General features: G+C 40.3%; 1 protein-coding gene across 1 annotated transcript; it reads left to right on the plus strand.

The window, feature by feature from the left end:
* Positions 1 to 4,392: 4,392 nt before the first annotated feature.
* Positions 4,393 to 10,731, plus strand: NXT2 (nuclear transport factor 2 like export factor 2). The gene is made up of 4 exons (XM_054388419.1): positions 4,393 to 4,449; positions 5,582 to 5,668; positions 6,319 to 6,463; positions 7,372 to 10,731. Exons 1-4 carry the CDS (start codon positions 4,435 to 4,437, stop codon positions 7,548 to 7,550), a joined length of 426 nt encoding a protein of 141 aa, XP_054244394.1. The 5' UTR covers positions 4,393 to 4,434; the 3' UTR covers positions 7,551 to 10,731.
* The last annotated feature ends 3,760 nt before the right edge of the window (positions 10,732 to 14,491 follow it).

Raw genomic sequence — 14,491 nt, forward strand, 5'->3', positions numbered from 1 at the left:
ACTAGAACCATTCACTATTCAAAAAGATTCAGGGTCTTACAATGTGTTTGACCTATATGACTACATGAGAGCTTTTAAAGATACTGCTTTACCAGCTTGAAAGCTGAAGCATTGTATGAATCACTGACCTTGAGGGAATTCTTCTGGTAAGTCTCACTATTTCTGCTGAATCTCTGAACTGTTAATGGGACATTGTTAAGAAGGGTGCTGTACACAGCCTGCAGTCAGTGAAGACTGATAAGCCTAGTAATAAGAGAATGAACCTACTAGTTTAATTTCAATCACTGACTGGACTTTTCAAGAGAAATCTTGAGTTGCACTTGGTTGTTACTTGAACTAAATCCAAGTGTATATTTAGGGTTTATTTGGACAATATACAGGATGGCTAAAATTTCCTCAATACAAAGTGGAAATTATGTCTGATTATACTACTCTTAAGACTCAAACACCCACATTAAAGGCTTCCTGAAGGGAAAGCAACTGAAGGAGGAGTCTTGCAGAAAATCCTTGATATGTTCAAGAGGGAGTACTTTATCTCCTCTGCAAATGATGCTTTCTAAGTAAAGAAAATGTATTTTCAGGGAGTCAGATTTAGGTTAGTGGTCTGAAAGTCAAATCTTGCTCAACCAGCTAAAATTCCAGCAAAAAGCCACAAAGATTCCCAGTAGCTGGGTTGAGTGGAGAAGAGAGATCAAGTAAGCAGCGAGTCTCATTATTCAACTAATGTCACTTGGAATGGTATTTGGAGTTGTACATTGAAATAAACTGTTTCGTATAAAAACTATGTAACTGCTTCCAAATGTGACAATTGTAGAATCATGACTTAAGGAAATCACTTGGTGGAAGAATAATTTTTCACTAGCAAGGCTCTTCATCTCCATAATTCTTGTCTCTTTTGAAGAACTAATATGTTTGTGAAGAACTATGCTGAGTCTACTCTCATAGATTGTGTTTATCCAAGAACCTGTGCATTCAGTTCTGCAGTATAATTTCTACCCACTTACATAGAACAAACATCAGATTTACAATCTATCTTAGAGCTTTTTAGAAAGTTGGTCTCAAATTTGCAATCTTCCATTCCTGGAGGACAGAGCCTATTGTAAATTACAGACTGCATACCATGGTTAGTATGTTCTTTAGGAGCACCTAACCTGGCATACAACTTGTCACAATTTATATTATGGATTTGTTCTAATGCATTTTAGAATCATACAATGGTAGGGGTTGAAAGTGACCTGGAGTGTACTGACATTCCACTTCCTGACAGATCCTCCATTGCATTCCCTTTTAAGAAAGGCTCCAATACAAGACAAATTCCTTCATGGTGATCAAATATACAAAGAGTTTGTTTAGTTTTTCACTACAGCCTTGTCTTCTCTTGGTGCACACTGATCACTTGTTGGCCTTACAGATTTTCTGGCAAGATTCCTTGTTTTTGATGTGTTTGGAAAGGGATTTCACTCATAGTCATTTGCCTTACTTCCACCTCTTTTTTACATCTTTCTAGCCCAACTCTATGTTTTGGGTTTTTTTCCCTTTTTTTCCCTTCCATTTGGAAACAACTTCATTGTTTTGGAGGATGTCCTTGTATTTTTAATTCTTCACCCCGGCCTATTATTAAGTATTCTGGACATTGTTGGTCATTTGTAAAGCATGCCTGCCAAGTGGAATTCATTTGTTCAGTGTCCCATATTGCTAATGTCTTTAAGCAGTTCTCACAACCACCATTTCTTGCTGCTTTTACTTTTTTAATTAAACGCAGGAGTGGTGGTTTTCTCCCCCTTCCTCCTTCCCTCCCTTTTTGCCTCCCTTCCTTCCTTCCTTCCCTCTCTGTTTTTCTGAGAAGTTTACACCTGAATACATTTTACCCACTAGTGTGAGCCACTGAGCATCTCCTCCACAGTAACATTTTGAACCAGGTCTTCCATACTGCTTGGTGCTAAGGAAGAATTTTTCTTGTTGTTTTTCCCCCTTAGCATCTGAAATGATATCCAAAATTTTGTGTCCCTTTCACAAGGGGACACAGAGCCCAATGTTTACAATGCCTCTTTCATCTGACACATTACTTCACTGAATCATGACTGGTGCTAAGGTAGGCAGGCAATAGGCATAGACAATCTTCAAATATCTACCTTCCTAACTTCCAGTGGAGAGTCCACACTGACTCCTGCTGGAGAAGCATTCTTCTGATTAACTGTTGCCAAAGAAACGGTGATGGTCCCGCTCTGTCAAGTATTACTGAATAAAAAAAAGTATAATCCGTAGAGAAAAATCCTGACCTGACTAATCACCTACTTCAGTTTCTGCTATTTCTGAATTTATTCTCTAGACATCTGTTCCAGCAGCTAACAGTGAGAATTCTAACCTTTTTTCTTAGATCCCTGTTTTAATGTGTTTGAAAAATGTAAATAACTGCACAATCTGCCAGCAACAAGGCTTGTGCTAAGCATTTTACTCTTCTAGGTTTTACAAATGCACGTCAGTAAGTGAAGAGCTGATGGTGTTACAGATACTTATTTCTGATGTTTTGTCCAGATTTTTCAGTCTCTGTGCTAATACAATTCCTAGGGTTTACAGTATTTGGTTTATAGAACATGACAACAGACATACTGTCATCAATATGACAATAAACATGAAATAGGTAATGAGCATACCAAATGGAAGTGATTACTTTTTAATGTTACTCTGATATATCTCAAAGTGGAGTAAGGATGTTTATATGATGAAGGTAAAATATTAAAACTGCATTTTTCAGTCCTGCAGTTGTCTCCCTTTGTGACTCTGAATAATTCATACGTCATTTCAATGCCTTTCTTTTTGACTTGGAAACTTATGATTACTCATCTTTGTATGAGATAAATTTTATGAAGTACTTTTATTAGTTTGAGGCCAATATATAATACGGTGATGTAGTGACACTTGAGATTTCAAAGAGGACAACGACTCGACTTTTGTATTAAGCAATCTTCATTGTGCAGTTGTGAATTCAGCAGGATATGCTGTTTCACGGTGGCACAACTACACAGCAGTGACAAATGAGTATACAGCTGACACTGCTGCATGTCATCCAGTATACACTAAAGGGCACAGCCTCAGATGCCTTGACCCAAACTCAATCCTCTCTCAGCAGCCCTGGCACAGATGTACCTTTCCATTCCCAGAATGTTTATCATCTTCTGTATATGATTTCTTTCCAGTCAGCTCCCCATCAGCTTTAGTAATTAACAGCAGATCTCTTGAGTCTCATCCAGTCTTTTCCTGTTATTCACTGCATGATGAAGATTTAAGCAGCCAGCTTTAAGACCCAGCTTGTTCCAGGAAAACAGTGCAGATTCTTTCATGCCCTTGCTCAACTCCCTCCCCACAGAGGGAGCATGGGCCTGGGTGCATCCTGCCTTGTGGCTCAGCAACTATGGAACTTGGGAACTCTCCATCGTGAGTTACAGCAACCATGAAGAGAAAGAATGCAAATAGGAAAAGCACAGAGAGATCTAAAATCTGGGACACAGTGCTTTTGTATTGACTTATCTTTACATTTGTGGTCTTCCAGACAGAGTGTTCAGTACCTGTGGTTCAGTATCTGTGACCATGTTCTCTGTGATAGCCAGTTGCACTTGTGCCATCAAGTGAGTAACTAATGTGTGATTTTCTATTCCAGTTATTGTCCAGGGTCTGTATGGAGTCTTTATCCTTGTCTGCACTCACAAATCAGCATCTAAGTCACTTAAATACTATTAACCACTTGTAAAAAAGCACGTAGGATTTCTTGGACATTTTCACAACTTGGGAAGATGTTGAACCCAAACTCACAGGGTTTATTCATAAAAAACCTATTTCATAGGTACTGCAAAGAGTCTGTCTGATGGCCTTGTACTTCTCCCCAGACAGTATCAATGCTGCTTCATGACACTAGTATTGCTGCTACAGAATTGGGAAGAAGATCCCTCCATCAATCACAACTGAGTGAAACAGCAGAATCATTTCAGAACTGCTGCTCCAGGCTCTCTGTGCCCGAGGGCCTTCCCAATAAGCAGACAACCGTTGTTTGAAAAGCGGGAGAAAGAAACGCCGTTTCACTGTCCCTTTCTGTAGCCAGCGCCACCGACAACAGACACTCAACCTCCGCCTTACAGTCAGCACAAACCTACACCTTCGATCTCTCCTTGCCCAAGCTGTGCTCGTTCTCAGCAAACGCCAGCGAGCGAAATGTTCTTACTCGCAATCCCGCACCGATTTGACCCGGGACCCACTTTTCCCATCCGGGACCCACTTTTCCCATCCGGGCCTCCCTGCCCCGGACCGTGCGCCGCGGCGGAAGCCTTTTGGCGAGGCGCTGCACTGCTGGCTGCCGGAAGTGGTGTCCCCGCGTGTGGCGCATTTCCGGCGCGAGCCCGCCTCTTGTATCGTCGCTCGCGCGTTTCTGCTCGTCTCCCCATGGCTGCCTCTGTGGTGAGTCCGCGGCCGGGCCGGTGAGAGGTTGGGCTGGGGTCGCGGTTCGAAGGCTGCGAGGAACTGCGGCCTCGTGGAGGGAAGCGCTGGTTCTCCGCCTTCGGGCCGCGGACGGGAGCTGCTGCTTTTCAGAGAGAGGCATGGAGAGCCGCCGGGGTGCCAGAACGTGTCCCGTCTGTAGTGACAGGTGGAAACGGAGGGAAGCGCCTCAGTACGGGGATGTGTGCATGGCTCTTTCCGACGGGTCCCTCAGCCCCTGGCCGCTCCCTGGGCAGGGCTGCTGTCCCTGCGTCTTTGGCAGGTTCCTATCCCCGGCTGTTCCACCTCCACTGAGAGCGTCCGCAGCATCCTTGTGCAGAGGCCTAAGGCCAGACCGTGGTTTGTGTGGTGAACCACCGTGTTTTGCAGAGACGCTGTGTAGTTTGGCTGGGTTTTGGGAATTGTCATCGGAGCCTCCAAGGGTTTTGTCGGGGTTTTGGGGGTTGGTTGTGTTTTTAAAGTATGGCTTTCCTGTTAAATACTAAGAAGAAATATTCCTGGGGAAGGTGATTAGACATTGGAACAGGAGCCTGTGGCAGTACTGGAGGAATTCGTGGTAGTTTACTAAAGACTCTCAAGAAAATATAAGTAGTTAAATTGTGAAGTACTGATTGAGGTGCAAATATTGAGAGTATAATGCTTAAACAGAACAATGATAATTGATACAGTTTTAAATAAAATATTGTAACAGAAGCAAATTAAGATTTATAGAAGCATGGACAGGAAATTCAGAGTCAGTGCTTTCCAGGATGTCACAGTTCAAGGTCTGTGAGAGATGAAGAGCCAAGTGGCTAAACAAATTGGCCAAATAACTGAGTGAGATCACAGTGCAGTGATGTGACAACAGTGATGTGCTACCTTTGTATGAATAAAAGTAGAGACTTGTAAGAGAAGTAATGATGTGAGGAATGGGGTTTTTTGTTTGGTTTGGTTTTTTTTCTGAGAATATAGCACTGGAGTAATTGATACTGGAATACATCTAGCATGTGGAAGACCAACCAAAGTGACTTGCTGGAGAAACTGTGTAGACAACTGGGTTGCATAATACTGGCTAAGTTAAGTAATTTGGTATGTTTTTATTTTTTCTTTCCAGGATTTCAAAACCTATGTGGATCAAGCTTGTAGAGCAGCAGATGAATTTGTCAACATTTATTATGAGACAATGGATAAAAGAAGAAGGGTATGCAGATATTTTGACAATAGTTAGAACTGTCTTGTCTGGGTTTTGCTTGCTTTTCTAGCTGGCATTGCACTTGAAAGCAGCTAACAGACGGTTTGTTACCATGCATTGCCTGGGCTGAGACCTCTCTTCCTCTTAGGCTGCCCTGTAGGGGATTTCATGTTACTGTGCAGCAGTGCTGTAAAAGGGATGCTTTCAGAAAGTGCCACTTTCATGTTCTGGGCAGATGACTGTCCTCTTTAGGTTTCCACTGTTCATGGTCTTGGTCACTATTTTGTTTTAACCTGAAATTGTACTTTCCTGACATACTTTGTGTTGCACACACATGCATACCCCCTCAGAAAATATAAATGATAACTTATTCTGGAAAACACTATTCTTTTGTTAGCAACTAGTTCAGTTCTATCACTAACTTTGTCAAAGGAATCTCATGAGTATTTACGTTTGGAGGCATACTAGTCCCTGTGCAACTTAAAAAGGAGCACTAATTGTTAAAAGGACCTGTTGTTTCAGGAAGGCATTTGATCTGTCAAAGTAACAGAAGAAATCGATAATTCACAACATAAGAATTCAAAGAACTTTATTTTGTCTGCTGTACATTGTGAGCATTTACACGTTTTCCTCAGCTATGTGATTTCCTAATCACTCAGGCTTTAACAAGACTTTATCTGGACAAAGCAACACTAGTTTGGAATGGGAATGCAGTGTCTGGGCAAGAGGAGCTGAACAAATTTTTTGAAATGTTGCCGTCTAGTGAGTTCCAGGTGAATGTGTTGGACTGCCAGCCCGTTCACGGTAAGGTTGTGTTACAGTTTACTTACTTTTCAGTCTTATTGTAGCTATTGAAAGTGATCTGCAATTATGATAGTGCTTAATGCTTCCTCTTGAACAAGCTTAGAGAAAACGCTTAGGGTTGCAATGTCAGGTTGTGCATAAGTAAAGCACAAATTGTAATGCAGCAGCTCCACACTTTTTCTCATGTCTGAGAAGTATTTTAAGAATGTTTTTGTTAAGATCCAATCCAGATGCCATGTATTTTCATGTATGGGAAGGTCTTGGCTTACCAGGTTGTGTTGTCATTGACAAGGTCTAAGAGTCAGGAAACCTCAAGTGTAGCTTCTGATACTTACCTGCAGTATAATGTGCAATAAACCATTAACCTGTATGTGACTTGATTTCTTTACATCTGGAATAGATGTTCTTTAGATTTCTGATGAACAGCTACTAGAGGAAAGCTTACATAATGGAGAGCTTAAGCAATTACTTCTATCGGATATTTGGGGAATTAACTAAGGAAAAAGCCTGTGGTTAAGCGTACTTACTTTGCTCTGCTGTGAAAAATACCATCTCTAATAGTGGGGAAAAAGGTGTATGCAATATGCTAAATACAAATATATCTATGTACATGTCAAGTAATGAGAGCTTCTTCTAAGCAAAAACTCAGGTGTTTGTCATAGTGCTCTAAAATGAACAAGATGAGATGAAAAGAGAAAGGCTATTAAAAAGCAGTGTTGGTGAGCAAATACACCGTTGTCTGTATAGAAATGATGCAACAAAACTGTATTTGTCATGAATGTGTAACCAACTTTTAGCCTATGACTAGTATAACCAGAATGGAACAAAACTGGTATGTACAGTTCCTACTTCTTTACCTGCTGGTCTTTGTTTGAGTTGTTTTCTTTATACTACTTCTCCTTGTGAAGAGCAAGCTACGCAAGGCCAGACGACAGTGCTCGTGGTGACAAGTGGGACAGTAAAATTTGATGGTGACAAGCTGCGCAGCTTCAACCAGAACTTCTTGCTGACAGCACAGGCCACACCCACCAACACAGTGTGGAAGATTGCCAGTGACTGTTTCCGCTTTCAGGACTGGGCCAGTTAGTGAGGATTGGCTGTGGGAAGTGACCTCTCCCTCCACAGATTGAAGTTAGCCCTATGGACAGCTGTGCTCCGCGGATGGGACGTGCTCACTCTTCCTGCCGCTTCTGTCATGGAAGGTCTACAGAGGTTTCAGGGTTGATCCCAGTGACCAAGGGTTTAGTAGTAAACAGTCTTCAAATGTGAGAGGTTGCTTGTCTTAGTTGAAAGTAATGAAATGCTGAGGGCAGTGAGCTGTGTTGGAATCATTCCTAAAATGCCTTACATGCAGCTATGCTGCTACTTCCAGACTTCTTGTATGGAATGCTGAAACTCTCCTATTTGAAAACAAAATCCTCTTAATCTAAAATTCTGACCAAACGAGTGATTCCTTTTCAACTTGCAAAGATCTGGTTTTACAATAGTATCTTCCTTCTTTGGAGGAAGATGCTTGTGGCACGCAGAGAGAATTATCAAAGCTGCCTACTCCTCATTGTAAGAGGGTAGGAAAGATTGATCATGATTTATACTGTTTGCAAAAGTAGCAAATACAGCTCCTGAGTGTGTAATCTCTCAAATACAGTTAGTCCATTCTCTGATGTGAAAGGACTAAATAACCTCATCAGGCTTCCCTTTGGTTTAAGCTTCTCAGGCTTTGGTTATAGTTAATTTACATTGATTTATATGTAGGGCATGCTGAATGATTCAGAGCTCCCATGCCAATAACTATTGTCACTTGCACGTGAAGGACTTCAAATTGATTGTTTTTCTTTTGAAGTCTTACCGTGCAAGAAATAGGTCAGTTACACGATCTCTGTTTGCTTTAACTGTTAATTCTGTTGCTATGAAGTCTGGACATGTTTTCTCATATTCAGTCTGCAAGTTACGAATACCTACTGTCTTTCCAGGAAACGTAAAAAAAGTGGCACTGAAAGTATGTATTACTGTGAAGCCTTCAATTTTTCTCTTAGTACTGTTACTCAGAACAGGTGCTTTGGTTATTTTCAACTCAAAACCTGAATGCCATCTTCCTCTCATACAGATTTTCACTGTAGTTTTCATGTTATTTTTAAATATTACCTTGATGGTTGGGGGGGGAGGGGGGTGTCTTGCTTGTAGTTTAAGGCTTTCAACTGCTTTAAAATAGGTTTCAAGACTGCAGGTTGAGATTTTCCATCTTAACTTGGGAACTTAAAGAGTAAATCTAAGTATCACCAAATTTGTTTCGAACTGGTACGTTTCCATTTTAAGCTGACTTTAAAAAATACCTGAATTTAAGCTGAATTTTAAAAATTTAAAAAATTTTAGTTAATTTAGTTAAATATGTGACTACATTTGCTTGTAACTGTAAAAACATGAGGGGATCTTGTAACTCTGATCTTACTACCTGTTGCAACAACAGCAGCAGCCTGGATACAAAAGCAGTTCTGGCTTCTTCTGTCTTGTTTTTTGACTTAAATTGGGAAAACTGTGAAAATGAGCAATATCTGACTTGTGTAAAACCCCTCCAAACATCTGTACGATCCCACAAACAACGGGACACTGAGGTGAAAGGGGTGGCTTTGTTTCCACTTAAGGCACTCTAGGCTTTATTTAAACAAATAAAACTGTCCCTCTTCAAAAGCTGTTCTGAACTATTGTGTAACTACTTTTCATCCAGAATTTCAATTCCTGCAAAACAGTGTGAGAAGTCCAGAGTTTTTGAAAACTGTAAATACTGTAAATACAGCTTTATTTCTGTATGTAGTGAAGAAAGGAGCGCTCTATTTAATTACTGTTTGTTCCTAACAGAATATGTGAGGTTCATATATTTGTATTTCTTCTACAAGTTTGGAAAGAAAGCTTAACCCTGAGTTTGCCCATTACTGATACAGCATTGCTGAACTGTGAGCCAGCGTGGTGTGCTTTTCTGGGGTTTAATTTACTGTTGATTTTATGAGTAGTGTTACAGATCTGCTTTGTGTACGTAAGAGGTTTTGTCCTTTGAAATGTAGTGATGGGTGTAACTGTAGCATTTGCGTGTTGAACTTTGAAGGCAGTCATCAGAACACACACTTGTATCTGTGCCTGATAAGCTTGTCCTGGGAGTAAGAACTTACTGGATATTTTTATTTTTTTAATTTGTATAGTAGTTTTTAAGCTCTTTCTAGGCAGATTCAGTCAAATGTTATTCTTGTCAATTTTCTTGCTGTTCAAGTGCAGACTGCTTTTAAATCTGCTTTCTGCAATTAATACTAAAATCAAAACAAAGCAAATGAAGAACCACTACGTAAGACCATTTAGGAAGATTACTATCAGGCCTAGCTGGACAAACCCAGTTTAAATACTTACTTAGTAAGATGCGTAGCTGAAATTGAACTTGGTAAGCATACAGGGGTTTGTGGAGAGAGATTTACTAGAACAGAATTGCTTTAGCCTTGGGAGAAGTGCCCGTTTTAAGCTGCTTACTTCCAGTCACTTAGGGCAGTTCAGTACTACCATGATTAGTTGTTGCTCTTTATGACTGAAAATGTTGGTTTACTCCATAAAAATATGGAGCCTACAGAATGATCATACAGCTATGGGATTAAATCAGTTATTTTACAACTGAGTCATTAATGGCATAAATGAAAAATCTCTTCTACACTATCAGGAGAAGTTAAAGGTGCTGCAACACTATTCTGCTTGTTAGGGCTTCTGTGCTGAAATGAGCAGGAGAAAACAAACAAGTGCTTTATATGTTATTCAGTACAAAACCATCTGACAGCTTTAGTGCTCCCTGTTGCTGACTCTGCTCTGATAGCCAAATTTACAGTGAGCATCTATAAAGTGAACAAGTTTATGCTCTAAACTGTAACCAGGATTTGTTAATGCCATTTTTTTTTGCTGTTTGACACCAAGTTACTTGTGTACAACCAATCAGTGAAACAAAGCCAGCTGAAAAGCTGAGCACTTCCACATACTAAACTGTGGCTACTGAAGACTTGATAGATCTCTTGTGTATGCTCTCTTGTATTACAAGTCACTGTTTTTATGTTGCTTTGGTCTTTTGGCATACTAAAGTTAAATGGACTCAAAATACTTGTGCTGTTCCCTGAAATGGAGAAAAATTATTTGTTCTGATGGTGTGAACGATTTGTTTGATGATTTTGATATGCCTACACTTCCTTATCCTGATGGGAGAAAAGTACATTATAAAGAAATGCTGTTTTATCAGTAAAGTAACTTTCCACACTTGAATATATTTTGTAAGTTTTTGAAATTGTTTAAGACTTCTTGTAATATTAATTAAAAAAAAAAAAGGAAAAAAACAAAAACAAATGGCAAAATCCTGATGTTCTGTTTTTTTATTATAAACTTTCATAGCTTCTTCTTGTCCTGGTTTCAACTCAGCTGGCAGCTCAGTCCTAGCAGTCCAGTTACAACAGAGAGGTTTTCTCCTTCCCCATCCTCCCATCTGTGTGGGCAAGGAGGAAAGGAGGCCAGAAAGCCAAAATGTCAGTTGAAATAAGGACAATTTACTACTGTGTTTGCAGGGATATCAGATTACCCAAAGGGAAAACATAAAAAGGAAGCTGGGGAGGAAACACAAAATCTTGCAGCAGGAAACTTTGCAAGCTATAGACTGTATTACAAGTCCCAAAAACTCTGGGCAACCCTCTTCTGCCATACAGTGAGCATGGTATGGAATATATGATCTAGCTTGCTTTTGCTCTCTGCCACTGTGTGGATGGGGTAGCCCAGTCCTCCCATCTCCTGTCCCTCATCCCTCTTAGTGGGGCCAGTCAGCTTAAACCAATACAGTGCAAGAAATAATTTATGGTTTCTTTATCTTGACTCCTTGTGTTCTAGATAGGAGTTATGATTGCTGCAGCATGGTGCTGGGGCACTGCAGAAGAGGCTGACTGAGGTGTATATCAGGGCTGCAGTAAAAATAAAGTGTCTGGAACAATAGCCCTATAGCAAGTGTCTCACTAAGAGCACTGTCAGGCAGTAAACAATGTTGTACTGGCTAGATTGATGTTTCTCTCTAAATTTGCTGAAGTTCATCAAACTGCTGTCCAACAAATACCAGGATGAAGTCAAACGAATATGATGTTTTGTCTCTGCTGCTGCTTTGCTAAGAAATTAAACACTCAGATAAGGAAAGGTTCATATGATAACTGTTTTAGAAACAATAATAAATACATTGTAAAATTCTTGCTGTTTAAAGGTGCAGGTTTCAGAGAGGCTTGAAAGCACTCACATTTTGTAATGATTCTGAGCAAGGCTCTGACAGCTGATGCAGTGTGAAGGTTTAGGAACACTAGGAAGAATAAATCACAGTTAGGGATGAACCAGAAGATTTTTTTTTTTCATGTACGTTGAAAGTGAATTCAGAAAATGTGCTTTTCATATTCCCCCTGGGCTGAAGAACAGTTAAATGTTCCTGACCAGGGTTTTCTTTTCTGAGCCTAACTGAGAGTTAGCTCAGTGGTAACTGAGTTTATTCCTTTGGGCTTAAAAATATACATAAATTATCTTGTTATCTTTTGTGCCCAGTGATTGAACAGGCTACATAGGCCAAGTGGTCATTTTGCCCTGCATCAGTAATACAGCTGCCTTAGGATATACTGTTGAAGGAAAAAAAAATGTGTTGAATTTCAGTGGCTAGTTTTTGTCTTCTTACAGTCTGATTCAGTTCAGTCCCAGTGGGTTTGCAGTTTCATGGGTTTTAAGTTTTCCAACCAGTACTCAATGTGTAAGACTTACTAAAAAACCCAACCAAACAAAATAAACAACCAAACCCAACCAACCAAAAACCAGCCACAAAATAGATGGATGTTGCAGCCAGGCATAATACTGATTTATCAAGGTCTCTGTATGGCACCATATGATTTCCTCTTAGGTGTTCAAATACTTTGTTGGTATGAATATACACACCAGAGTAAAAATGGACTCAGTGTAAACTTGCATTACCAGTTCTGCTATGTAACCTTCTGTTAGCTACAGCGTGTTCCTAGGTTCTGAGCATTTAAAGCACATTTTTCTTCAGAACTCAACACATCCATGCTGAGTCCTTGAGGCTCATCTGGAGGGAATGATCCATAGAGGCATTGTGAGTTTTAATGTGTAACTGAATCAAATTGAATTAGGAGGCTAAAATTCCCAATGGACTAGAGTTTTGCTACCTCTGAAAGGATGGATTTTGTTCTGTTTCTCCTGGTCCAGTGCTGCTTGGTTGAGCAGTCTGACGTGCTTTCATAGAGTTCCTCTTTCCCACTGAACTTGAGGGTGCTGCTTTGATTGGAGAGTCTTCAAGAAACAGGGCTTCATTCGAGTGGAGATTTCTCTTGCCATGGGATTCTCCCTCTCCTCTAATGCTGTCCCATGGTACACTTCCCTCTAACTTGTGGTTTAATGGAATTTAAAACAGTATGTGGACTGTAACAAAAAAAGTGTTACTTTGTATTTATGGGAAAAAGATTAACTGGAAAAGAACTATACAGCAAGAAACAGGGACTTTCACCTTTAATCCATACTCTCAAGAGGTGTGGGAAGAGAGGCTGCCAGTGAAGACTAAGGCAAAAAAATTGAGTACCTCAGCCTTCTCTTCATCCATTGTTAATAGTTTACCCACCCTGTTCATCAGAGGTGTATGCTTTCTTTGACCTTCCTTTTCTGACTGACATACCTATAGAAACCCTTGTTATTCTTTGTGTCCATTAGCAAGTTCAGCTGCAGCTGTACTTGGCCTTGCTGACCCCATGCCTACACAACTGGCCACTGGCCCCATACAGGATTCTGAAAAATCATCTACTAGAGACACTACAAGTATTAGAAATGTGTGAAGCAAATAAGCACTTGTATATGTAACTACTTCCACATGCATATTGTATTTAAATATATCTGTATGTATGGGCTATATCTTGTTCCAGTGTGAGCTACACTTAATGCATGATGGTGTTCTCTTATTTAAACATCTGGTTGAAATGTAACTCTGAGAGTAGATGGACTGATGTAAATCACAAATTACTACAGTTCATGGAGACCTTGTGATCCTTGCAAGTATTGAGAGGTACAGATAGAACAGCAGATAATTTGATGTTTTGTTAGTTACTTGGCAGCAGGTCTTGTGCTTTCCTTATTTGTGAACTGTGTCATGAAGGGTGAACATTTTCACCAGAGCAGTCCTTTTTTTGAAGTAAGACTCTAGTATCTTGTACTTCACAGTTCAGGGTTATGGCAGGGGAGAGAAACAGATTGATAATGACAGTATGCAGTCACCAGTGTTAGTGGGACACTGACTCAGGGGCACTGTCACAGTCTTCTTTCAGATTTCTATATAGGATGAAGCAGTTAGTAACCAGCTGATGCTAAATACAACATGTTAAACAGATGTAGTGGCTTGTTCACTGGGGCTGTGATGTGTGCAGATCTGTCAGACTCAGAAAGCTGTACCTTGCCCTGTTCTTGTCTAACCTGACTGGGTTCAGTGGTGCCACCAGCACTGCAGCGCCCAGGTACTTTCCAAGCTCTTGTTTTGTAATGCTGATTAGGGGCCAGAGTCCTCCTGATGGGCAGTGGTCAGGCAGAAGAAGAGAAGTTAATCACTGAGACAGGATAAATAAAACAATTTCGTTATGCAAAACTTTCTTACAGGGGGAAACTTTGAGTTTGGTTCAGCTTAATTCTGATTGTACTGAAGGAAATCCTCGAAGAAAAACCTAAATGGGGCTGACACAGTATTGTAGTTACCCCATTGTGAAAGTTCATGAGACAGCTTCTGCAGCTTGAAAAGTTTCTGTATATGTATGTATATTGCTTACAGCTTTTCAGCAAGTCCAGGCTGAAGTTTGCACTTGCATTTTCGAGAGATAATGTGTGAGTCCTCACAGATGGAGTAGCTGACTAGGACTGTTACTGTTGTCTCACTAGGAGACAGGGGATTTTAAGGATATTGCCAGTTTACTGGTTACTCTGACATCCTTTTTCCCACATAGTGAT

The sequence above is a fragment of the Indicator indicator genome, chromosome 17 (genome assembly GCF_027791375.1).
Source record: "Indicator indicator isolate 239-I01 chromosome 17, UM_Iind_1.1, whole genome shotgun sequence".
In the NCBI taxonomy this organism is placed as follows: Eukaryota; Metazoa; Chordata; class Aves; order Piciformes; family Indicatoridae; genus Indicator; species Indicator indicator.

Bases quoted from the DNA above. Each gene is read 5' to 3' on its own strand.
- NXT2 (XM_054388419.1), top strand. The intron at 5,669-6,318 runs GTATGCAGATAT...CTAATCACTCAG, and splicing joins CAATGGATAAAAGAAGAAGG to GCTTTAACAAGACTTTATCT. The intron at 6,464-7,371 runs GTAAGGTTGTGT...CTCCTTGTGAAG, and splicing joins GGACTGCCAGCCCGTTCACG to AGCAAGCTACGCAAGGCCAG.